Raw genomic sequence first — 25858 nt, 5'->3', positions numbered from 1 at the left:
TTTCAGCCATCCTGTATTATGATCCTGCTTAACTTGATTGTCCTAAGTAGTTTCACAGGCTAGACAGGAGTCTCCCAGTTGCAGCATAACCATCTTACAAGTCTTAAAAAGAGATCGTTCCCAAATTAGACTGAAGAAAGGCTTGATAATCCTGAGCATGAAATGTATTGTACGTGTGCAGTTCTACTACACATATACAGTATATTTAGTAAACACTACCGAGTTTCTTAATTTCTGCTTCAATTGCCGGACAAATTGTCACATTTAATTTATAGTTACATGAAGGCTCAGTTAAAAAAAGAAAAAAGCAAAGCTGAAGCCATTCGTGAGTCACATGTGCAATTCCATGTCTGTGTATGGTAATTAGAGCCGTGCAGTTTCTGAACATACAGTTATAAATTGTCCTATCAGTTTCTGGCACAGAATTGAGCATGTGATGAGTGGAGAAATGGAGATGCTACGACAGGAAAGTAGCTTATAAGACTTATTTTTAAACGGGCTTTGCTGCCCTCTCGTGGCATTAAATAGTGTTACTACACAGCATTTACAGGGAAGGTAGGATTTCATTCGTGTATTCCAATAATCTAGATCAGAAATACCATGATTTCAGATGCATAACTTTTTGTTCGTTAGAAGGCTGGTCCTAGATGAGAAATGAGTGTAGAGCACCACTCTGCTTACTGCTTCACCTGCAGAATGTTGGGTTTCTTTTCTCTTTTTTGTCCAATCTCATGTCGCTGTCGGCTCTTTCCTGGAAATAGTGATTGTCAATGTAAACTAAAAGTGATAGTTAAAAAAAAAAAAACTTGATTTTTCTGGCTGTAAATAATTGAGAGGCTTTAATTTAAAAGAAAACCTAGTGGTTTTTAAAAGGTATTGTGGGGCATAGAGTATTTACTGATTCTTTACTGATTCTTACCACTGAATTTTAAAAACTAATTGTAAAGTAAATACTAATTATTTCTATTTTAGGGCATAATCCGATACAGTGCAATAAATGTGATGCTTGATATGTCTTGCAGAGCACTAACATCTCAGATTCCGGTATTGCAATTTGACCTTTCAAAAAAGATACCATTAATCCATTACCAGCCCACTGTAACACTGTTGATGCCTGGCCTTATAAATACTTGGAACCAAAAGAAGGCTTGGCTGGGGCACTGTCAGCTGATTTCTTTTTTCCTTTTTTTTTTTTTTAATAATTTTGTAATAGAGCACCATTCAAACAGCACATACTGCAATTTGTTTTAAATTCAAATGTAGATATTTCTTCTGTTGACTTCGAAAGGGCTTTTGGTTACTATGTCACTTTCTAGATAATTTGTAGGGAAACTGAAAATACTTTCCTTTTCCAATTCATACTCAATAATTTTAGGTTGTTGAGTTTTTGGGGTTTCTTAAGTGGTAGAGTTAAGGTTTGTAGGTGGGAATTGTCTTTGAATATTTCTGCTTGTAGTAGAGTAGCAGTACCCCGTTAAAGATCATACTGTAGTTGGGAAAGACGCTTTGTTTGCATGCTTATTATGATAATGGCTGCCTGTGTTAAAGTGGAGGGGAGAGAGGCCTGCTGGAGGAGTTCAGAGTGACATAAAGTGATTAGAGAGGGACATGGAAGGAGAAATTCAGAGGACTGACAGATGGTGATAGCTGTAGGTGGAATCACTAGCAAAAAGGAGCAGGACCTAAACATGGGAAGGCAATTCAGTTCTTAGAAAGTAAGGAAAGATGAAGTATAGTGAGAGCGATGGATGTTTTCGCAGCAAGGAAAGGACTTCAGGTTTCTAAAAGGAACTTCGGATTGATATCCCTTTTGTTGGTTTAGAATTGAGTAGAGCATTCCTAGTTACTTGGTTTGAAATTTGACGCGTTTAGTGCTTACAAGAAGTACCATATTGAAAGCCCGGGATGCTGAAGTCGTTAAATATCCTGCAGAACAGGTACAGCATGACGAGGCACCACGCGTGCCTCCCCAAAAATGCCCTGGACAGGTATCTCAGTAGGGACTGAAGGGTAGTTCAGATTTCATGGTCTATTTTGAAACAATTGGCTAACTTCAAGACTACTAACAAGGGTATAAGTCAGTATTGTGAAGTGGAAATCTGCCCACCGAGCTAAGGCCCACCCAGTTCTAAAGTTTCCGTAAGCCTGAGTGGGCGCTCACTTTACCTGCTTCATTATATTCCTCTAATGACATTTCTTTTCCTGGTGCCCTTCACATAAAATAAAAATGAGGAGGAAAATGGTTTTATTTATTGGAAGATAAAGCTGTCTAACTCCTCCAACCGTAATGAGGTAAATATAAATAACAAGACAACACTGTTGTTTACTTTGGCTCCAGGGTGTATCCGTAGTTCTAGTACACTTACTGTTGTGCTGTTGCTTATTTTCCTTACGGCTTTTACTGACGGAACTGCTTCCTTGTAGGAGGACTGACAAATGGTAGTGGTCGCTATATTTCTGCAGCACCTGGAGCCGAAGCAAAGTATCGCAGTGCAGCAAGTACCTCCAGTCTTTTTAGCTCCACCAGTCAGCTCTTCCCTCCTTCACGCCTTCGTTACAGTAGGTCTGATATTATGCCTTCTGGACGTAGCCGATTGCTGGAAGATTTCAGAAACAATCGTTTCCCCAATCTTCAACTAAGAGACCTTGTTGGACATATTGTTGAATTTTCCCAAGACCAGCATGGTTCTAGGTAATGACTATAGTAAAGTTAATAACTTAATAACATTTTACTGCTTTGATATCGTTACGTTGACATCAAACATTTGAATGAGCTGCTAGTCCTCTTTAATACAAAGCATGCCATTAATTGCAGCACATGCTCTTACGCTGGCCTTTTTCTTCTCTAGGAAATTTCATTATAAAAGTAGTATACCTCTAGCTGCTTGTAGAACTTCTCAGTGTAGAAATAGCCTCATAACTGGACTTGTAAACTCTAGTATTTAGGTATCAAAAAAGGCGTTGATTAAGAAAACAAAATATCTGGCATCTGGAATGTAAAACCATTTTTCAGCAATACATCATCAGGTACTTTGTTATTGTTTTCTTTTCATCTTTAATCCTTTTCAAATGAAAGTTTTTAAGTATCATTTCACTAAGACGTGTCCTTTTATTATGCGAAGGTGCTACTTTCATTTTAATAAGTTTTATAAATGTTGAATACTTGCTTTAGAATTTTGAGGTGTCTCATTGAAACGGCGTTTGAGAGGTTTTCCTGTTGTTTATGTAAAGCATAATGTACCTTTTTTTGCACTTAGATTTATACAGCAAAAGCTGGAGCGAGCTACTCCAGCTGAGCGCCAGATGGTATTTAATGAGATCCTGCAAGCAGCGTATCAATTGATGACTGATGTGTTTGGAAACTATGTAATACAGAAGTTCTTTGAGGTAAGCATAACCTTAACGTGTATGAACAGAAATGCGAGTGAAATGCTGTAAAATCTGATTAAACTTAACTGATTTTTTTTCTTAACATTGTAGCAGAATTCTGCTGCGCTTCTAGCACAGAACCCAAGCGTGTAGCATTGCACGTTTGTTTTCTGTTCTGTATCCCCTGCTTTTCTTCATAACAGGCCCAGTTTCTCTTTACTTACGCTGGTGACGCGTATGTTGGTGAACATTGGTGAACGTGCAGGCTGCACACAGGCTTTGCAAGCCTTCTAGCGTAATTTATGGAGACTTTCAGGAGATAATGAGGAACATAAAAATTTGAAGGATACTTCTTATTGGTTACTGCGTTTTGGTGGAGAGTGGGTCTGGGAAATGCACTCGTACCCAAATAAATACCTGTGTGAACTTCATCCAGTGCTGTATATGAAGAAACTCACATAAAATGTATTGAGGCAGAAGAATTTTGAGGAAGGGATATCATAAGATACCTCCAATATTATTAAAACTAGTATTTAAAACAGCTTTGTTTTTTGTTAAAAACTGGAGTTAAAAAAAAAAAAAAGCCTTATCAAAGCGTTACAAGACTTGACTTACAGAGAGAAGAAAAAGTAATACCTGTGTCCTGGAAAAAGTTATATGTAGGGAAGGTATACTTTTGTAGTGTACTTTAAATCGGGGACTACATCAAAGTATCTGGGTGGATAGAAGATGAAGCCGGAAAATGTCCAGTAAGAAATAAGATGGTTGCTGTAAACAGGAATGCAGTTTTTAATGAGTAATCAATGAAACAATGTCCTCACTCTTTTTTTTTTTTTTTTTTTACTTGATATTCTTTTTTAGCAACCAAAATATCTTCTGAAAAGCATGGATGATGTATAGTGTGTAAGATACTGATCTTGCTCAAGGGTCATCAATTGCTCTTTTTTTCCATAATGTTAGGTTGGATGGATACATAGATGATCATTGTCAATTGAGTGTTTTCATCTTAATTCTGTGGAAGAGTTCTCAAGAAAAAAAGTGCAGTAGGCCTTAGTTGTAGTAAAGGAGCAGGAAGACGAAGTTGTTTGGGTTTCTTTTCAGTCTTAGGTGACTACAAGTGTGAGGTTTGACAGGTCGCAGCAGTGCTGTGTGAATACTGCTGGTGCCACCCAGCTGATTGTCCAGGCGATCACTTCTGTGTGGTCTCTTGCACTGTGCCAGCTCAGGAGCTTGTGTGGGATCTGGGAACAGGGTCTTGTGTATTATTATGAAGCCTGACTGGCTTCTACTCTACCCAACATGGAGCAGCACAGAAGGTTGTAGCAGCATCGTAGAGGGAATAATATGGGCAGGAATTGGCTACTGCTGAGAAACGTATTATACTCTAATACAACCAGTGTACAAAACTATTTTGATTTTGCTCCACAAAGCCCAAGTATTTCTAGATTTCCCAAAGTGCCCATGGTAAGAATGATCCTTCAAGCCATGTGAAGATACCAAGAAGATACCTCAGGGGTTGAAATCTTTGACCCCTCGCCCCTTCCTCTTACAGCTTGCTTACTGTATACAAGATGTAAGATACACTGACCTATACAAATTTGAGATATCAGAGCAAATCTGATTTGAATGAATATGTTACAGTAATCTGTAATTAATTTGCCTGGCATGATTTGTCTAAATAAGCGGGTTATTGCACTTAAATATTTCTACAGACAGTCAAGTAGAAACTACTTTGATCTCTTCTGTTGTCTTTCAAGGTCATGCATTTGATAGCAGGTATGTAGCTGGAATGTGGAATGTTACAAAATGCTGCATTTAGAATATAAAAGCTCTTGGTAAATATACCCAGAAAAAATACAAAGGGAAAAATCATTCAAGGCGCGCAGTAAACCTGTAATACATCATGAAAGTACTTAACTCTGACATGTAATATTGCCTTATGCTAGAATTTATGTCTTCATTTGTTAACAGCATATTTATTTTCTTTTAGTTTGGAAGCCTGGATCAAAAGTTAGCCCTAGCAACACGCATACGTGGTCATGTTCTGCCGTTAGCCCTACAGATGTATGGTTGTCGTGTTATTCAGAAAGCACTTGAGTCAATCTCACCTGACCAGCAGGTAATTGTAAGTTAGAGCAATACTTTTTTTTAATTTTATTTCTCTTTATTGCATCCATCTTTTTACTTGCTTAAGTCGTTGATTGTTCCTTTCATTATGAAATGCCCTAGGGACTAAAATAGTTGTTTAAATTAAATTGCTGAGCTACACAGGTAAACCACCAGTGAATGTGGACAGTTAGGATGAAATGGAATATTGCTTTGAGGGGGGAATAAAAAAAAAACATTGTAAAGACAAGGATAATCTTTTTTCCAGAATGACATGGTGAAAGAGCTGGATGGTCATGTTCTGAAATGTGTGAAAGATCAAAATGGAAACCACGTTGTACAGAAATGTATCGAGTGTGTTCAACCCCAGTCGCTCCAGTTCATCATTGACGCATTCAAAGGACAGGTAGTGTCAACAGTTCGTTTCCTCTTCTGTAGGGTTGCTTTGATTTGCACATCTCTTCCCATCATTTGCATATGCAAGATAGCGTTTGACACTTTGCAGTCAGCTGGTTTTAAGTAGGATAAAAAAGGGATAATAAAACGGAAAAGCTGTAAATGCTGTAAAAAGATTAATCTGTTGGAGATGAGGCTCTGGAAAGACCTGTTTGGATGTATTATAAATACCAATAGAGGTATTTGGCTTAAGGCCAGGCTTCCTGTTTGACTTTTGTGATACGCCATTTCAAATTTCCTTTATAACTTTTAACGTTTCCATTTTTTATGGTAATAATAAAGTATCTGCTTTCTGGCATAAATTTTTCATTAAAATTTCCCTTTTCTTCTTCTGTTGCAAGTCTGTCTTTCAGTGTTTCCCAATTAATGTCTATCATTAAGGAAATACTTTGAAGAAATACACTAATCTGTTCCCTGCATATGGGCTAGTGTTAAGTGAAGAGGGGTGGTATTTGTTTGTTTAAGGTTGGGGTTTTTGCTTTGTTTCCAAAAAAGTTATTAATATAAGATTGACATTGTGCTGCAGGCTAGAGAACAAGCTACAGCTAAATAAGATTTTAATACTCTGAGACAAACGTGTACTTTTATAGTCTCGAAGAATTGTAAAATCTTACTAACTTGGCTGTGTTACTAAGTTTTACTTTAATGGATGGCCAAATGTATTTCTTAACAAAATCTACAATATCCTTCTTTCACGTTTTACAGAACAGCAATACCTGAATTATTGTTGTACATAGTAGTAAATGGCATACCAAGGTTTCTCGGGTCAGTAAATGGCATACCAAGGTTTCTAGGGTCGGGTCTTTTTACGTCAAAAAGTGTGTATGGGGTAGATGAGATGCAGTTTCTAAACTGTAAATAGAGCGCCCCTTGACTAAAATGTCACTCTTTTTACTGGACATCCATCATCCATCCTTATACATAAAAAAATGTTAGCTAATCTGAAGTGGCAAATGGAAAATACCACACTTTACTCATGTCATGTAACAATGCATATCTCTTTTTTATCTGCCTGCATCGTTTGGATCTGTGTCTAATCAGACAAGATTCTGTGTTCAGTTTGACCAACACTGACTCTTAAATTTTCTGAATTAATCCCTGAAACACAAACCTGGGTTCTGGAGAAGCAAGCAAAAGGAATGAACAAGATTTTGACTTGTAAAATTTGAAAATGAAGTACAAAGTTAAAAAGAAAGCTTGAAAGGTGAACAGTGCTTAACTAAGGGTCATACTTCCAGGCTTTACTTCGCAGCTAAGTAGGGTAGAAACATTGTAATGAAAACTTGAGTTCTTAGTTGTGTAATTACTGGAGTCCTTGACATACAAAAAACTGCATTTTTGTCTTTTCTTGTCTTCTGCTGGAGGTGGAATCCTGATATTGGCAGGCAACACTTTTTTTAATAGAAGTAGTTGGCATGTTCAGTTCCATTTTGAACACGGTAACATTACTATATCTGTTAACTTCGGTTGGTTTAACTCCAGTTTGCAATCCTATTTTAAGGTATTTGTACTTTCAACTCATCCATATGGTTGTAGAGTAATTCAGCGTATTCTGGAACACTGTACTGCTGAGCAGACTCTGCCAATCTTAGAAGAACTGCATCAACACACAGAACAGCTAGTGCAGGTTAGTGCGTGTATTAATTTCTTAATGCATTTCAGAGCTTTTTATTGTTGTCATAATTTATTCCTATTTCTTAGTTTAAGTAATAGTTTAAATGCATTTGCGTCTTTTTAGTTTTGTAGACATTGATTTTTTTGTTTTTCTTTCCTTCCATAGTTTTAATGAAAATGAATTTGGAAGTTGGGAGGCAAAGAAGATATAAAAAAGCCTTTTCCTTACAATTTTGACCGTAGCTTCGAATATACATTGTAAATGCACAGAATTAGTATATTTCCTATTGCAGAGATTGCTTTTTTTCTAGTTTATCTTGATTCACTCAGATGTTCTTCAGATAACTTCTGATAATGTCTGAACGCAAATACATTGTACAGATATGAAGGTTGCATATTCTTACACAAAAAGGGCATCTTTTCTAAAAGAAGGCAAAAGACCTTATACAACATGGTTTCCTGTCTCAGACGAACAAAACGAGTGCTACAAATGGCTTTGAAATTGAATCAGTCTAAAATACTGGAAAGAACTCGGTGTTCAGTAGGAATTTCCACACGGAAAAAGGCAAGAATTGCCTTTTGCTACATATTCACGGTCTAGTTTCTCAGTGGTTTCTTGTATATACAAGTCTCTAGTTAAAACATAACTGTCTTGGGGAACCAAAGTTCAGGGAGATATTATGGCTGTTCAAGAATTAGGATCGTAATTTTGAGGACTTCTTTCTTTAAGAGGATAAAAGGTACTCCAGCAAAATGCTGTTTTTACAGATTATTTACATTTTGCGTAAAATTTTGAAATTTGGTGGGCCATTAAGTAATTCGTGATGCAGTATTTCTTGCATCTATTTTCTATTCTTGCAGCTTGTTTCTGTTATGTTGACATTATTGTATTTTTCCTTGTACCTGTGCAAATAGTAATTTGAAAGTTTATACAAATGTACAAAAGCTGTATGGATTACTTGGTTTGAACACAAAAGAAAATTGAAGTCATCTTATTTTCAGGATCAATATGGAAATTACGTTATTCAACATGTACTGGAGCACGGTCGTCCTGAAGACAAGAGTAAAATAGTTTCAGAAATAAGAGGAAAAGTTCTAGCTCTGAGTCAGCACAAATTTGCCAGGTATTGCACAGCCTTTGTGTATTAAAGGTTCACTAATCTTTTTAAAGTTGTAGTATTGGATTTATTAATTGTGTTACAAAAAGGATGTGATGTGGGTTTTTTCCTGTTGTGTAACTTGCCTGCTGAAATTTCCTATTTTTTTTAGAGATGAACAGTGGTGGTATTTGGTACTAGATTTCAGGAAGGGAAAGGGGAAATGCTGTTCTGTAGCAAAACAAAGACGATTCCACGGGTTCACGGGATGACTTTTTTTTCACCTCGTACAAGTGCAGGGAATGGGTTCCAAGTCTGTATGTGAGCATCCCCAGAGCCAGGTGAAAACCTCTCCTAGAACGTGCTGGATACACTGATGATGGTGAGCTGGGACTTCCTGACGGTCCAGCCAAGCAATTTGCAAGTCTAAAGCGGTGGTTCAGCATGACAAGGATTTTATGCATTAGGAATTCTCAAAGACTATTGCAGGAGCCCTGAACCACTCTAACACTAGAACCTAAAACTCATCCTTCGGTGTCTTTTGCCGGAATACAGATTACATGCCTTTTGCTAAGGAAAACACACCTCGGAATCCATGCTGGATGATTTAGCGAGACTAACCTTCTCACCAACATTAAGTAGAAATGCACTGTGACATTATGGGGGCATTTGAAAAATCGATTGTACACAAACTGGCAAGTTTTATCTGGATTTTCTTTTTCTTTGCCTGAAGAGAACTGTTCATAATCCTCTCCTTGGAACTTGATTGATTTCTAAAGCACAAGCGTAGGACGAGAATCACTTTGCTGCCTTATAAGCATTGACGTTCTTTCCAGCTTCTGAGATGTCTGGAAGCTCAGAGACTTCCTCTACAAAAAGAAACATTTGACAGTGTCACTGATGTAGGCATGCTCCTGAAAAGCACTTTTATTTCAAAAAGCAGGCAGCTTCGTTTCTGGCTTTCCCTATTGTGTCTTAAAGGGCCCACAGCTAAAATAAATAGATGTACTAGAATAGATCTGCAGCCTGAGGTCTGGTGTATCTACTGTAGGTCCAGTGGAAAATGTCTCCTACAAGATAATAAGTATCGGAAAATTACTTTTTTTACATGAGTAAGAGTGTATAATCCTTTAACTTCCTCAATCATTACGGGCTAAAGATTTGGAAGTCAGGGCTTGATGCGTTTGCCGTGGCATTTTAGTGGTGTTAAGACACTTGACACCATTCAGATAAACTTAAAATTGCTATTTAAAAGAACGTTAGGTCTTAAGTCACAGAATGCATTTGTCTTATTTTTCAGCAATGTGGTAGAAAAATGCGTAACTCATGCTTCTCGTGCTGAAAGAGCTTTACTTATTGATGAGGTCTGTTGCCAGAATGATGGTCCTCACAGTGCCTTATACACCATGATGAAGGACCAGTACGCCAACTATGTTGTTCAGAAGATGATTGATATGGCTGAACCTGCTCAGCGGAAGATAATAATGCACAAGGTATATTCGTATATAGTTTTACTGGTTCAGAAAATACCAATACTAATTTTTCTGCTAGAATATCTTTCCTGCTAGATGTAAAACTCACTCTTGCTGTCATCCAGAACTTGATGTATAAACACTAAATTCAGTGGAGTTTGATAAAGCAGAATATATCCAAGTCTCTGAGCACTGAGCTAAAAATAGAAATCTACAGAAAAGTTTCCAAAGTTGGATTTCCTATCCTTTCTTTGTGCCAGCTTTTCTGTGGAAATACTTTTAATATAAAAAGGTAGTATCTGTCATCTTTATTAATATCGGAGAAGAAATACAGGTTTCTCTTTTTATTTGCGGGTTGCTGGTTTAAATCCATTCTGCAGTTTTCCCAAAAGACATTCCCACACTTCCTAACACATGGGCACGTTTTCTACTTAAAATATCCAGACCCGGACAAGAGTGCTATTGCCATAATTGCCCTGGGCTATTGAAGGCGGGCCCCAGTACATTCCAGCAGGAGCTCTGCTTCCCCCAGTCACCAACAGGGCGCTCCCACGAAAGGGCTGCCTCCCTTTTCCTGCGACAGGTACGCCAGTTGTTTGGTCGAGTCAAAATCACCGATTTTCCATCTTTCCACAAACTTCCAAAATTTTGACATACAGGCTTCTGACATACTTTTTTTTTTTTTTTTTACGTAATATTTTTAAAGTCTAGTAACCTCTACTTGAAATTTTCGAGGGGGGGCAAAGAAAAAAAATAACGGGTTTCTTCTTACAGATTCGACCCCACATCACCACTCTGCGTAAATATACCTATGGCAAACACATTCTGGCCAAGCTGGAAAAGTATTACCTGAAGAACAGCGCTGATCTGGGGCCAATTGGTGGACCACCAAACGGGATGCTGTAAAAGACAAAAAGGAAATGGAAGACAAATTGAATTGTGAATGATCAAAACATACAACTTAACTCTAAATGTTCTGATTTTTTTAAATCTATTTATTGACTTTGTTCATCCATTTGTAAAATTTTTATTCTTGTGTATATTTTTGGGGAGTGAATTATTAAAAAAAAAGAAAAGAAAAAATATCTCCAGCCCTGATCCGGAGACCTATCAGATTGGATGGCTGGCAAAGCACAGAATGCCTGTATATGATGTAATTGTATCAAAATAGCTGTCACATATTTTGTAAATTTTTACCTTGTAAAGTCACTGAAATAGTTTTTAAAGGGAAAAAGTACAGTATTCTTTTAATACACTGGCTTGCAATCTGGTAGGTCTGCCCAGCATCATAGCACAACAGGTTTATAGAGTTGTATATAGAATTAATCCTTATTTTTCCCTTTTGTGTGAAGTCTTTTATACCAGATTAAAATCGATCAGCTGCATAAACATTATTTAACATGTTGAAAAGTTAAGTTGTATTTTGGTGGTTCACAACATACTATCCAAATAATAAACAGGGCACAGCAAATTAAAGTAGGGAATAACAACGGGAACTTCAGAAGACTAGCTTTCACTTGCTGTGGCTACAGGTTTTTTTTAAAACGGTGCCCTAAGGTTTTCTCTAGCGATGTATTAAAAATAAAAGTGCTGTATATACTTATATATTTAATTGTTGTACAAGGTAGAGGGATTAAAATGATGGTGGTACTTCCACTCGGTAAAGTACGCTGGTGGAAAAGGAGTGAACCCTGTATTAACTTTACAGTCAGTTTTACAAGGCAGGAAGAGTAGAGATTTGTATTTTTTTATTTTGCATATAGAATTGTAAGGATTTGAAAGTGTTGAGCATTTATTTTGCTTTCTCACTGTAGATGCAAAAAAAAAAAAAATAGCTATTGATGAAGAGAAAAGGGGCCACTGAAAAGTAAACTTGATAGCTCAACATTTAAGCATGATTGATTAAATATTCAGATAGCTTTTTTGCTTCCTATAAATATATGCATTGTATACGTGTAGTTAATAGGTGTAAGTTTACAGTTTGAAAACAAATCTCTCGTTTCGATGTTTATTACAAGCCTTGCTAATTTAGTAGTGATGCTTACCTTGGTTGTACAGATGTACATTTGTAAACCTTCATGCTGTAAATGTAATTTGTTTTACCCCTTTTTTGGGACAAAAATTTGCATTTTAGTGTATATTCATATCCCCGTTCCCTTTTCTCCCCCTGGCATATAGTGTTGTATAATGTAAATTTATTTCAGCAAATCAAGAGTGATTTTTTTAAATTCTATCTTTATATGGTTTCAGAAATATGAACCGGCTTTCTTTTTATCTATTGTGAGAAACATGTTTTGTTTATAACATAGCTGTTGATTCTGTTAATACGGACACTTTGGGAAATCAGTCTGTTCAAATTTTAAGTCGGGATAACAAGCAGAGTAAGAAATGGACTGAAAGATTTGGTTATCGCAGAAACCAATGCTTCTTCCATCTTAATAAATGTGGCATGATTTTTTTGTACAGAAGAGTACTGTATTTTTGAATAGCCTTCTCCCAGCGTAAAGCAAATATGTATGATACTGTCAATTTTTTTCTCTGGACATATGACATTGTAACAGTAACATAAAGATGATGTACATTTACAAGCGGCCTTATGTACATTTCCCAATGATCTTTTTAAGGCAGAATTGTGACCATATGTGTATAATTAAAATCCTTTTTAATCCTTTGCCTATGGAAATATTTTGGAAAAAGCTTACTTTGTATATTCAGTTTCTGAAAGATAAAGAAAGTGCTTTGTATGTTGTTGAAGTAAGTATTTTGTGTAAAACGTTCATTTGGATGGCTTAACCTAAAGTTTTGATCAACAAGGTCGTTCGGAAGCAACGTCTTGAGCATTGATCACATAGAAGGCTGTTACGGTAGGGGTCTGATCACGAGGAAAGAAAACAGTGGTGGTGTAACTTGTGTAAGGAATTCTGTCGTATTACTGTTTATATCAGGTTTACATAAATCTTATTAAAGCATACATCTGAGGCGCTACCTGTTTTTTTTTTAATGGTAGCGTTAACTCATTAATAGGCAAATGGGAACGTTTGTTCTGGCCCGCTTCCAGTTTCTGAATCTGTCGTTCAGTAAGCACAGTTCCGATTGCCAAGCAGTTTTTGCGTGGCAGTTGACAAAATTCCTCTCGAGGGGTACAAGCCCTGTCATTGGAGCCAGAGCTTTCCCGTCGCCGTGCAGAGGGTGACTTTAGAGGCACTTCTTTGGACATGTGAATTCTCCTCGGTGACTATTTTTACCCTGTGTGTTATAACCCCCAGAGCCGACGTTCTCTTCAACATGCGAGACAGTAAGTCGGGCTTCCGGGGACGTCCAGGCAGAAGCTGATCATGTCCCAGTACTTTGTCCCTGTAGCACTCATGCTATGGTTGAATTTAAACAGTCCTAGAGCTATCATCTTTAGTGCTTTCAGTATCTTGAACATAATCTTCCACTTGCTCTTTTAAAATCATGTTGCGCAAATTCTATCCAGGAACATGAAAATCACTGTTTTTCCTTTCAGCTGTTTTAGGCTTGGGGTAGAACCACTCGACTTTTTGCTCAAGTATCGCTTTTTGATATAGATTGTTTATGGACCAGGTTGATTAGGTTTGACTCCAGGTGGCTCATATTGAATGATGTAATGTTCACATGTATATACTGTAAAAAAAAAAAAAAAAAAACAAAATGAAAATGTGTGAATAACACTGTGTGAAATACATCTGGTCTTGTGTTTTTCCTGTAGGAAACCAGCTCTTTTTTATATTCTCAGTTGCGCGACTTGTCTGCTGTCTGCGGAGCTCAGCTTCGCGAAGGTCCTGCTCATTTCTGGTGACCTGACAGGAATTGGTCAATTATTGAAGAACCCTGTTACTAGATCATTAAGTTTCCGGAGGCTAGTTCTGAGCAGCTAAACTTTCATATTATCTTACAAAAAAAAAATAAAAATCTTTCCAGGCTACAGCCTGATGACAGGTTCTTCATCCACCGCTGGGTCCGAGCTGAGCTCCTGGCTGGGATTGTCAGCGGTCAGTGGCATCGCTGGACCCACACTCCTTTCTGTTACTGCCCAGGATATTTTCAAAGCACCATTTTTAGCTCAAGGTGAGTGGGTCTCCTTCGTGGTGTTAAAATATCTCACCTAAGTTGCCCCTTATGGACAGAACAACCATACTACTGCCTCCCTCCCTGACTGCTCGATCCTTTGATAGTTTTTCGTCGGAGTACGGGGACGACTGAGGTTTCTGGGGGCATAATGTCCAGACGGTTTAGAGTGCTGATGGAGATACAGAAACCAGTTCAGACACTTCTTCCCGCTGCTCTAAGGGGCAGGCATTTGAGGAGATGCTCGTGCCTCCCTGCCTAGTAGCGTGGTCATTGGGTTGACCTGTCAGTCAGGTTTGTTCCTGAGAATGTTTGATGTTCAACATGCTAGTAACTAGGAAAATGGGTAAAGGGTGAGGTGACGAGTCCCACCGTGTCATTCAGGGAAGTAAAGCTGAGAGAACAACAGCAAAAGCATTTCAAGACCTAATGATTGGTGTAGAATTGGTCTGGAATTAAAATCGCGGATTGCCTGGAAGTCGTGCGCCCGGGGAGAAGACCCAGTGCTAACTCAACGGAAAAGCAGTTTGCTGCTGAAGGGTTGCAGTCGGGTCAGCCGCGGTGCTCTTAACGCTGAATTAATTTTATACCACGGTGGCTGGTCATCGTGTGTCCTGAGCGCGGCAGGTCCTTCTGTAGCTTTGCTCAGTGATGATGTAGTTCCGTGTTGCTGCTTGAGGAGGGAAAGGCGGGGGGGAAAACCACATGCTGTATCTGATCTCGGCTGCCCCAGCCCACAACAGGGTAGGAGCGTCTGTCAGGTTAACACTAAGGTTCGCGTCTGACCAAGCTACTGGTAGCACTTGAAGCAATCACAAAAGTCTCATCAGTCCATGAGCGATACTGGTGTTTTGATGAGGGTGCGATACGGGCAATGAGTTACTCTGCCTGAAGAGTTTCCATTTGAAGTCTCTCCTGCGTTTCCTTAAGGGCTAGTGTGCAGAATTGGGCTGGAGAGGTTCAGGAGAAGTTAGCAAACGTAGATCCTGCCACGCAGGAAGAGACCATCGGAGTGATGCTGCGGAAGGAGCCTGGGGTGTCAGCACTCCTGTGTGGCAGAGCAGCCCAGGTACCCCCCTCTGTCAGCAGGAGGGGTTAGAAACCAGCACCGTTATCATGAAGAGACCAGTCATCGGTGGTCTCCTCCCAGGTGGAAGGGGCAGAAGGACGTCCATCGGGTGTTGATAGTCCTCCAGAGCCGATACAGCACATGGGCTTTTCCCAGCTGGTGCGGGTTAAGGAGAGGAGGCAACTGCTTTCTCCAAGAGAGTGAACCAAACCCCAACGTTTCATATTAAGTTTGAGAACACAGAGGCTGTCGGGAAGCCACCGCCCTGCATCGGGGCAGAGAGCCAGCAGGGAAGACCAAGCGTACGGGTTTAACTGAAGTGCTGGTGTTTCCTCCATCAGCCCTTTGGACGGAGCCTCCTCCTTTTGCACGACTGGCTCTGCGGCTGGGGAACCTGCCCAGCAAATGAGATGCTTGAATTCGTTTCCTTTATCGGCCTCAGGGTTTTGAACCCACCTCCCTCGCTTCAGAGGAGTATGTCCTAACCGCAAGGAGCTGGGCGGGTTCACTTTCTGCTCCTGAAATTTGGGCTGGGCTTTTAGCACAGCTTGAACCGTTCGTTGCATCACCAACAGCGCAAGATGCAGCATGACTCCTCTAACGCAGGCAGGTGGGAGTGGGTAGGTTCTGCTCTCCAGATCCTTGTCTCCACCTTGCTTCTCCCAGACTCGCTTAGCGCGAAATGTATCTTGGGAGCAGCATTTCCCCCATCATTAACAGATTGGAAATGCTCCAGAGGCTTCTTATATAGCAGCTGAAATGTAGGAAGACCTAAAGACCCTCTTTGTTTCATTGGTAAGAATGAACGTAGGAAGAAAATGTTCGCTCTCTCACCAGCGGTAGTACGCTGGGCACAAGAGGGCTTCTGCCTCTTCCTCCTCTGCTCACACAGAACCTACGGATCCCTAAAGTACCCAGGTCTGCAAATGGGAGTCAGGGGCACGCTGCGGGTGACAGAGCTGATGTACCGGACCATAGGACAGGGACAAACCCCTCGCTGAGCTGAGCTGAGCAGCTCCTAATGAGCTTCTTTGGAGCTTCAGACCTGCCTGGAGGGTTCAGATTTCCTGGCAGCCGCTCGGCACCACAGCCCTTCCCCGGCTCGGCTGCGGATCCTTTCCCAGCCAAGCCCAAGGCGGGCAGGGAGGGAGACAACCCTTCCCTGGCATGACAGTGCTGAGGTGGTGGAGGCTGTCTGGGGACCGCAGCCTGCTTGGCTGCCGATGACAAGGCAGGTTCACACGCTACGGTTTCACAAACGCTCCCTTTGGTTGCCGGCTACGGATCGTGTGTCCCCACAGCTGCGCGGAGCTGCCCTGGTCCTCCACCGCTGCAGAGGAATGTCACCGGTGGGGACTGGCGAGGAGTTGGCCAAGCCTGCTGAGGTCCCTCTCCATACAGGTTGAGTCTGCCGTACCCTCCCAGGCTGCAGGACCACAGTCTGCTCCCGTCAAAGGGCTTTTCACAGTGTTACAGAAGCTGTTTCAGGCGTCACGTAAAGCAGATCCCAAAATAAAGGTCCCCAAAGATCTACAAGTGCTTACTGAGGGCCAGCGGAAACTGCAAGAAAGGGGAGTGTTGTGGCAAGGGCGGCACAGAGGAAGGTGGTGGCAGAAGGCACCAGCCAGCCTGACCAGCGAGGGGGATGGTGACAGAAAGCACGTTCGCAGCCAGACTCTTCTCCCACGAGTGCAAATGTAGGCACCCTTTGCTTGTCTGCCTCAGGAGAACCAGAAGTTAGAGGTTCCCTGGTGGGAATGAAGACTTCTCTTTCCTCCCCTGTGTAATCCTTATCTCCCTTTCTCCAAGAGAGCTGAAATACAGTATTAAAATGAATCCGGGAGGAGAGGTTTCAGGAGATCGGCTGCTCGTACAAGCTTGGGTCTTGGGGAAGGGGTCAGCCCAGTTGCTTCTCCATTGGGTTCGGGTCTGGTGGGTCTGTCTCGGTGCTGTTCCCTGCTCCACACCTTTGTATGTATCCTGGCGTCCAGCGGGTGGTACGGCAATCGGAGCAATCGCTCGTTAAGCAAGGATTACAGAGGGCTGAAGAGATGAGGCTGGACGAACTCAATGCAAGCTACAGGGTCAATTCCAACGCCCTGCGTGGAAGGATGGGATGAACGGAGCAGAGTTCACCCCTGTCGGAGCTCCAGGCTACACACTGATCTCATTCAGCTGGGCCATTTGGCTCTTAAAAAGCCTTTTTGTTTGAAAACTGACTATCTTAAGAACTCCAAAATTCACATGATGCCTCCCGTTTCCTTGAAATGTCATGTGTCTCAGGAGAAGCAAGGGTTTGATTATTCATCCCGGTTTGGGAGTCATGCAAGCTCGCATCCTGCTGGGAAAGGGGCTCTCACCCAGCCCTTCCCCGTGTGCCGCCCCCTCCACACGTGGGGAATCCAAAGCCCGGAGATGCGATCGGGGCGTTAAAGGTCACCCACTCCACGCTCCTGTGAAGCGCTGCAACCCCTCACGCTGCCCGCTTCGAGAAGGGCTACGAGGGATACTCCCACAGGGTGACACAGCTACGCTCCGTCAGCAGGGCTATGGAGGAGACACCGTCCCGGTTTAAAACCACTTCTCTTTAAGCGTAGACACTTCCATGCAGACACATCCACTGGGAATAGCTCCCGCTGCCTGCCTAGGTATCCACTGCCATTTGAGAGACCCTCGAGCATCCCACACACCTGGACAAGGCAGGTGAACATCTCCTAGGAGGTTGCCTCAGCCTAACCTCTACCTTCTGCTCCAGGAGGACATCTAAGATGACACTGGACACCTTCATACAGACAATGGGTCTCCTCAGCCAGAGGGTACCAGAAACGGATAAGCAACTTTTTATACATCAGTGGTTGAAAGGGGGAGGGAGGGAATAAAAGGCAGGAACAGGCCCAAGGGGTTTGTTGGGGGTGGGAGTGAGAAGAACTTTGTGTTGCATTATAGGGTGGGATGAGAGATGGAGAAAGCAAGCATGGACATCCCCACCACACGCTCAAAGCTGCTGTAACCACCACATAATAAACAACCATCATGATTGATGGACAGACTGAGACAGACTGGGAGAGCTGGGGTTGTTCAGTCTGGAGAAAAGAAGGCTCCAAGGAGACCTTATAGTGGCCTACCAGTATCATAAGGGGGCCTACAAGAAAGCTGGTGAGGGACTTTTTAGGATGTCGGGTAATGGTAGGACTAGAGGGAATGGATTAAAACTAGAGATGGGTCGACTCAGATTGGACGTTAGGAAGAACTTCTTCACCATGAGGGTGGTGAGACGCTGGCACAGGTTGCCCAGAGAGGTGGTGGAAGCCCCATCCCTGGAAGTGTTCAAGGCCAGGCTGTATGGGGCTCTGAGCAACCTGGACTAGTGGGAGGTGTCCCTGCTCATGGCAGGAACTAGATGATCTTTAAGGTCCCTTCCAACCCTAACAATTCTATGATTCTACGATTCTATGATTTTTTGGATTATAAATACTGGGAGAAGGGGACAGGGAAGGGAGAAGGAGCACCTTGGGAACCCAGTGGTATCTTTAAAAGATAGTATTATTAAAAAGATACCATTCTGCACAGCAAAACCTTCACTCCAGGCCTCCCTGTGAAGTACAGCTAACTTCACAATCACCTAAAAAGAAATCAAACTTTAAGAAGGAGGAAGCAAAAAAAAAGTTGAAAAAATTAAGCAATTAAAATATCTGCGCTCACCCTGCCAGAGTTAGCGCTGCCCAGAGCAGGGCAGGCGGCGTGCAGAGACGCCACACAAAGCTTAAACCCAAGGTAAAACCCCATCTCTCTCCACCGTGGACACGTAGGTCAGCACCGCAGAAACCCACCCCACAGCCCAGCCGGGGTTACAGCCCTCTCTCCCCTCCTGTCTTCCAGTTCTTCACCCATCAGTGTCCCCTCCTGTGCTCTCCTCCCTCTGGCCGTGCACCCTGCCTCACACCTGGGCAGATGTCCCCATGGTGGTGGTTAATCACCAGTAACGCTCGCTGATGACCAAGCACAGCTTGGTCTCGGCTCCAGCCTTGCCCCAGCTCCATCCCTGGGGGGCAGGAGCACAAACCTACCCGGGGCAGGGCTTACACCGACCCCGCTGCCAGGTGGGGGGACAATGGGAGCCGGGCAGAGGCGTTCTCCTAATGAGGGCGTGAGAAGGTCCAGGATGAGACAGGATGGGTGGGGAATCGATGGGTGAATCAACGCTATGACGGCAAGGGCTGAGAGACACTTGTGCCGCCTGGAGGGATGCGGCAGTGCAGTACACAGCCCTGAGACAGCCAATATCGGCGGAAATGGCTAAGTGGCCTCGAAATGCTAAATGAAGGATGATAATTACAGCAAGACGCATCCTTTTGGTTAATCAGGAAGAAAACCTGCATGTTATATCACAGCAAATTCACGGCGTAGTCACGCTTGCGAGCAAGAGTAAGCGCTAAAACCTGAAGTTAGCCCAAGAGCAGCGTTCCTCAGGGACCCTCGGCGAGCCTGGGGGCCAGATCACATCGGCCTGATGAAAAGAAAGAAAAAAAACCAAAAAATAGTATTTTCCACAATGTTGTAAATATCTGTTCTGACCGGCGGTTCCTGAAATGGAACTGAAAGCTCCGATGCAGCCTAACCCTGCTCTCATGAGCGCTCTGCTGCAGCGTCTGCTTCTTCCAAGGCCACGGCTTTTTTGCATACGTAGGAGTATTAAACCCGCTTTGGCAGAATTCCTGGAGCTCTACTTGCTCACTCAAATTCTCCGGGGAGCAGAAGCACCTAACCCGAGTCACTTGGCTGTTTAAAAGCGACAGCGTGGAATCACACAGTTCACATGTTTCACGTGGGACTGGATGCTTCTGTATGTTGGTTAAAACTCTCGGAGTTTTTGCCTTCACTTGGAACTTTCTAACCGTACGCCACTGGTTTATGTGGAAACCGATGGCTGAGCCCAAGACTACACTGTATATTTGGTATGGTCAGAGAGAAACAGGCACCACAGCCCACAAGGAGAACTTTTATTGAAGTTCTGTGTGAGTGATTTGAGCATCCAGAAGCCTCTGGCACAAATGAGGACGATAAAGGAATACACGGAAAAAACAGAGGACTCCTTTGAGAAGAGATTATACCTCAGGTGACCTGGAGTCCCCACCTCTCCCAGGCAAATAATGGGTCTCTGTGGCACGGCCGGAGCCAGCTGTAGGATTAAAACTATACGTATTTTTATTCTCACGGCGGTCATCGAGGCACTGAAAAGGCGCTAAGGATCACAGGTGCCCCCCCCCCTCCCCCCCATTTTGCAAGATGACAGGCAGCTGTGAAGGGTCCAACTTCTCGTCCGCGGTCGGAGGGTTTGCAGCTCAGGCATCCCACCTGTGAGTCCAGGTCTGAAGAAAGCTCCTGTCCCTCCCGGGACCACAGGATCGATGGAAACCCCCCGCAGAAGAGCCAGGCTGGCTGCCAGCGGGAAAATCAGCAGGTACCAAGCAGGGGATGCCATGGAAATAGGTGGGCTCTGCCCTCCCTGTGCCTCTTCCCTCTTCTCCAAAGCCCCCAGCAGCAGCTGCCGCCCACCCGTACGCTCCTGGGAACGGTGACACCCTTCCCTCCGCGCTCATTTTGATGCCGGGGCAAACCCCGCTCCGTGCTCCAATTCTCGAAGGTCGTCGAGGTTGAGGGGATCACGCACAGCAAACCAGCGTTACTCACTGCAAGTGAGTTGTCCCGAGGTAACCACACGGGTAAGTGAATCACAGAAAGGCAGGAGAGTGTCTCCCCGGGCAAGGAAAAAAACAACCAAAAAAAAAAAAAAAAAAAAAGAAAAAAAAAAAAAGGTGGTTATTCAGGCGAGTGCTTTGAGAAATACCTGCCTGGTCCACAAGCCCTGAGTCTGGCGGGCCGAAATTGTCGAGCAGCGAAAGCACCAGCCGGTATTACAGCAAAGGAGCTCGTTAAGGGAGAGCGAGATGGTCTTTTCTTGTGGGCAACAGCCACGTAACTTCAGCCAAACCCCCGGGAGGCCAATGGGAAAGCCCTCCCTCGATTTTGATCCACCAGCTCCCGAAATCCAGCTCTGAGGCTCTCTGTGACGAGCGTGCAGGATCCTACAAGGCCCTCACAGGCAGCAGCAAAGAAACGCAGCTGGTTTTATTACAGCTGTTTATGAAAACTATCACAAAAGCGGCATGCCGCTGCCAGCTGGGCTTTTGCCAAAGGAAGCTCTGCTAAATTAGGTCGAGAAATACTTGGTTAGTGGCACAGACACCTTTATATACAGTTTTCAGTGTCCACCTGGAAGTTCTCATTAGCAGGACACAGGGAAAGGGGATGGAGGAGAAGAAAAAAAGCCACCAAACTCTTGGGAGAGGCAGCCAAGTTGATTCACTTGGTATCTATAAAGCCAATGCTGCAGCAACACTGACACTTGGACCATTAAACGTCGCATTGTTTAAGCTGAAAAAGAAAAACCCTCAGAGTTTTCGCAGGAAGGTTTATTCCTGTCCAAATTAGCAAGGTCATGCCTTCCACCCGAGCACTGCATGGGGGAGAAGAAAGGAGATGGGAGCAGACAGACATCCCCTCGGGCGAACTTCACGCTCCGCGCCTTGGGGTGGGCCTGGGAGGTGGGGGGGAGCCTCCTTTGGTCTCTGGCTTCCTGGGAGCGAGAGCCAGGAGGCAGATGGAATTGCTCAGAGATGTCTGACTCACTGCAAAGGCGGCCGGACGGAACAAGCAAAATCAGATATCACCGTGCAAGCCAAGCGGGTGGGTTCAGGTGATCCTGCTGTCCATCCCAGTCGGCATTTGAAAGGGTCGGAATCCATTATTTCTACATCGGTGCAAAAGGACATCCAAAACAAACCGCAGGGGCTTCGCCAAGGCATGGGAGGAGGCGGGAAGAGAGTTAAGCGGATTCGGTGCCACCACCCTGAACAAAGAGTGACGGTCTCGGGAATGGGGGACCGCAGCGTCTGGGCTCCCAGAAGATGAACCAGCACAGGGACGGGAAGCCGAACGTCGCATGCTGGCAGGGAAGCTTTGGTAAAGCAAGGTTGAAGGTCCAGGCTGCTTCCTCCGCAGACTTGTTCTTCCACTCGGTATTGACTTAAGGAACGGGCGGATTGCTCTTTTGTTACTGCATGGAGTTAGAAAGAGGAGGATGTGGTGTGAGCCACGGCTAATGGAAACACTGGCCAGGGGCACTTTGTAAGGGAAAGGAGTTGAGAAGCTCCAGGCTAACAGGGAATGAAACTTTGCAAACCTTCCTGGTCTCCGCAGTCTCCAAATAGACCACCAGCCACATTGTCTTCCCTCCTCCTGGCCCTCTCAGGACAAACGATCCTTCCTCGTCCATCCCCAGGTTTTAGGCCACTGATGAAGACCTCTCATTGCCAGCTCACCATTCTGAGGCACCATGCATGGGAAAAACCCAGATGCCAAAGGGAACATCAGTGACGGTACTTCAAGCCCTTACCAGACACCATCACGTGTTTCGGGTGCATCTCCCACCTCACTCCAACCGGTTTCTGGGGCAGACTCCATCCAAACGCACTTAACTGAATGTATTTAACTTCCCGTAACTGCCCCGTACGTCTGAAGGCACCCTCTTTGCTCTCTGTCCTCCTCAGCAATCCCCACACAGGTTCGGGGCTTTCACTCAAAGCCTCGTCTACACGTTATAGCCGAGAAGTGAAATGCTCAAGGAGCTGTGGGTTTCCCCTTCTTATAACCCCCCTTCAGTCAACTGAGCTACCAAATAGGGCGTTAAAAAAAAAAAGAGTTTTCTCTCTGGCACCAAAGGAACAACTGAGAAAACGGCCATCAGCAGGGAAGCCAGCTATTGGAAGCCAACCAGAGACAGCACCCATTAGCAGTGAGCCGTCAAGTCCACAGCCCCAATAGGCAGGCAACAATTGCGTACGTAACGCAATCTTAATATTTGCATATACTGTAACCTCCCACCATGTATTAGGGAATACACTCCCTTTCTCCATCCCCAGGTGTCAGCCCGTAACATCCTCAAATGAGTTGGTCAACAGGTGAAGTCACTGAGATGCAATGCGTGAACCTCTCCAGCTTGGTGACACAGGGATGATCCAGCCCTCGTCAAGGAACTTGGAAGAGAATCAGCTTTTTCCAACCCCACCCCACCTGGTCACAGTCCGTTAATAAACCATCCGAGGACACATGGCACCAGGCTTCAGGAGAAGAGGCGGTCGTCTGCTCTGCAGGCCCCACCGCTGCTGGTGGGCAAATGCGAGGTGGGGACACGGGGTGAGAGTGGCCACATCCTCACACGCTACCGTGGGTAGGTCCGACACCTGGAAAGCCAGGCAGGCAGCTCCTGCTGCTGCGTGATGCTCACGTTCATTAGGGGATGAGGAAGGATGGCTTCTGCTGCAGAGCACAGTGAAGAATGGTGGCGGTTGCCCAAAAGCAACAGTTGCCATCCCTGCTCCCCCCTTGCCTCTGGTGGTGGCGGAAGCAGCGGGCTGGATTCCTCGCCCGGCTGCGTTTCCCCTCTTCCCATGGCAGGACACAGTTCAAACCAGCCCCTTATCCCCGGGGAGGCCGAGTTCAATTGGGCTACACTGCTGGAAGCCCTTGATCCAGTTCTGGGAAATCCCCACAGCTCCACTGCGCCGGGCAGAGGCAACCAGCTCCTATCATCCCCTGAGCTCAGGGCTGCCAAGAAACTCCTTTCCATACAAGTCTCATCTGGCTTTTCAGCATGGAGCTCTTTTGAGTGAAACCACAATACTTCGCATGCTTCAATGATCAAGCGGAGGGCACGGGAATGTCACTGAAAACACTTGGCTTCCCAACGCAGCATTGTTCTCCCCGTGCCCCATTCACAGATCCTGACCAGAACATCCCGATCCAGCTCTGACTGTTTTCTGGCAAATCCAGCGGGAAGTCCCACAGCACCGTTTGATCTACCACCTCCCCGGACACCCGCGCGCCCACACTTGCGTGACACCCAGAGGTCGCGCAACCCCACCGGTGCCCCGCCACTGCTCCACTTCCTTGTGGAAGTGTTTCCTCTCTCCTCCGTGGCTGCAAGGGTCCATCAGATGCAGCCTTGGCCAAACTGGCCTCTGCTACAGTGGAATCAGCCGAGAAGGGTGACCGTGCCCGGCGTGCGTTTCCCCATTCCCAGGGACGCCGTCGCATCTGGATGTCACAACCTGCCCACCAAGCCCAGGTGACATTTTCAGCCTCACTCTCTACAGGCCCCAGCACCAAACATCTCTGTCCCAAGCCCCATCCCCAAAGTCTCATCTCCAAGGTTCTGGTTACGTCAGGTTCAAGATGTGGCTCGGAAAGGCCGCTCTCTCCCCATCCATCTCTCAGTGGCAGCCTGATCTCCCACCCGCGTGCCCCCATGACTTGTATTTTGCCTCCTTTCCCCACCCCACCTCGCCATTCTGCCCGGCCACCTCACGCGCCAGTGGCCATCTCGGCTGTGGGGCCCCATGGGTACCATCTTCTCCCCATCAGCCCCGTCGCGGGGAGAACAACATGGTGGCCATGGCTCACCTGAGGGAAAGACGTCGTGGTAGGAGTCGTTCCTAGGAAGGCTGCATGAGTAATTGAAGAGAGAGGGAAAGAAAGGAAGCTAATTAAAGACACGTGATAAAAATCACAACAGTTTTAGCCACGTTGAATATCAAATTGGGTCTATGAAGCCTTTGGGCTACAGCTGTGGGAAGGGATCCAGGGTCTGGCAGAGGTGGACCAACACCCACCAGGAGCCTCCTGAGCACCCAGGAAGCACCAGTTACGGCTCTTTTTTGGGTACCCACCCCCCAAGCAGTCCCGGGGCAGCACAGTCCTATGCCCGCAGGCTTGGCCACGTCCTTCATCCACCCAGCTGCTCCGCGGTGCCCGTCGGCCGTGCAGCCAGGGTGCGCTCCCTCAGCTCCCGGCGGCGGTATTAATTCTTAAAAACTGCCTTTTTTTTTTTTTTTAATGATGTTTGCGCACACATTCAGTCGCATTGTTTATAGCCAACACTTCAACATGCGCTGGCACACACACACATGCGAGAAAAAAAAAATAAAAATAATAAAAAAAAGACAACTGAATTGCCTGGAAGGGAACCGGAACTCCAGCCCCGACCCTGTGAGCAGGGTAATAAAATTCAGCCCTTTTTCTTTTTTTTTCTTTCTGCAGGATGGTTGCCCGCCTCATTTTTTGCTATCTACGGTGAGATGAGCGAAGACCAACCCGCGGCAGCGCTGAAAAGTTGCTTTTAACTCCAGAAGGAAGGAGTTTGGGAAAGCAGAAGGGAATTTGCAGGAGGGCGCTTCTTTCCCAAGCAGCCCCTTTCCCCGCCAGCCTCTCGCTGCCTTTTAACGCTGCCAGGAAACGTGTCCCCAGGTGGGATGGTGGGATGCGACGACGCCAGGGGCAGAGGGTGCGGGGCCAGCCCCGGGGGGGGGGCAGGAGGGAGGACATCCCCCCCCCGCATCCAAAACCGCATTTTCTGGGGGGAGAAACCCCCCCTGTCGGCGATGGGGAGCCGTCCCGGGAGCGGGGCCGGCGGGGGGAGCGCTCCCTCCCCTCGGCCGGGAGCGGTGCCGGGGGAATGGCGGGGAGCG

General features: G+C 44.8%; 1 protein-coding gene across 16 annotated transcripts in view; it reads left to right on the top strand.

Annotated features, from left to right (window-relative positions):
• Positions 1-13085, top strand: part of PUM2 (pumilio RNA binding family member 2) — a 77741-nt gene extending 64656 nt beyond the window's left edge. For 7 of the 16 annotated variants that reach the window (XM_074581932.1, XM_074581936.1, XM_074581940.1 and 4 more), the window contains 8 exons: positions 2425-2692; positions 3258-3387; positions 5360-5494; positions 5744-5881; positions 7433-7558; positions 8548-8669; positions 9943-10135; positions 10889-13085. In XM_074581932.1, the coding sequence (XP_074438033.1) occupies positions 2425-2692; positions 3258-3387; positions 5360-5494; positions 5744-5881; positions 7433-7558; positions 8548-8669; positions 9943-10135; positions 10889-11020 (1244 nt within the window). In that variant the 3' untranslated portion in view covers positions 11021-13085. The remainder of the gene's footprint in view (positions 1-2424; positions 2693-3257; positions 3388-5359; positions 5495-5743; positions 5882-7432; positions 7559-8547; positions 8670-9942; positions 10136-10888) is intronic. The other 9 variants (XM_074581939.1, XM_074581937.1, XM_074581933.1 and 6 more) reach the window with 3 other exon arrangements.
• The last annotated feature ends 12773 nt before the right edge of the window (positions 13086-25858 follow it).

Source organism: Larus michahellis, chromosome 3, assembly GCF_964199755.1.
Source record: "Larus michahellis chromosome 3, bLarMic1.1, whole genome shotgun sequence".
Classification (NCBI taxonomy): Eukaryota; Metazoa; Chordata; class Aves; order Charadriiformes; family Laridae; genus Larus; species Larus michahellis.
Note: the sequence above shows the minus strand (reverse complement) of the source record. Positions and strands in the feature narration are given on the sequence as shown.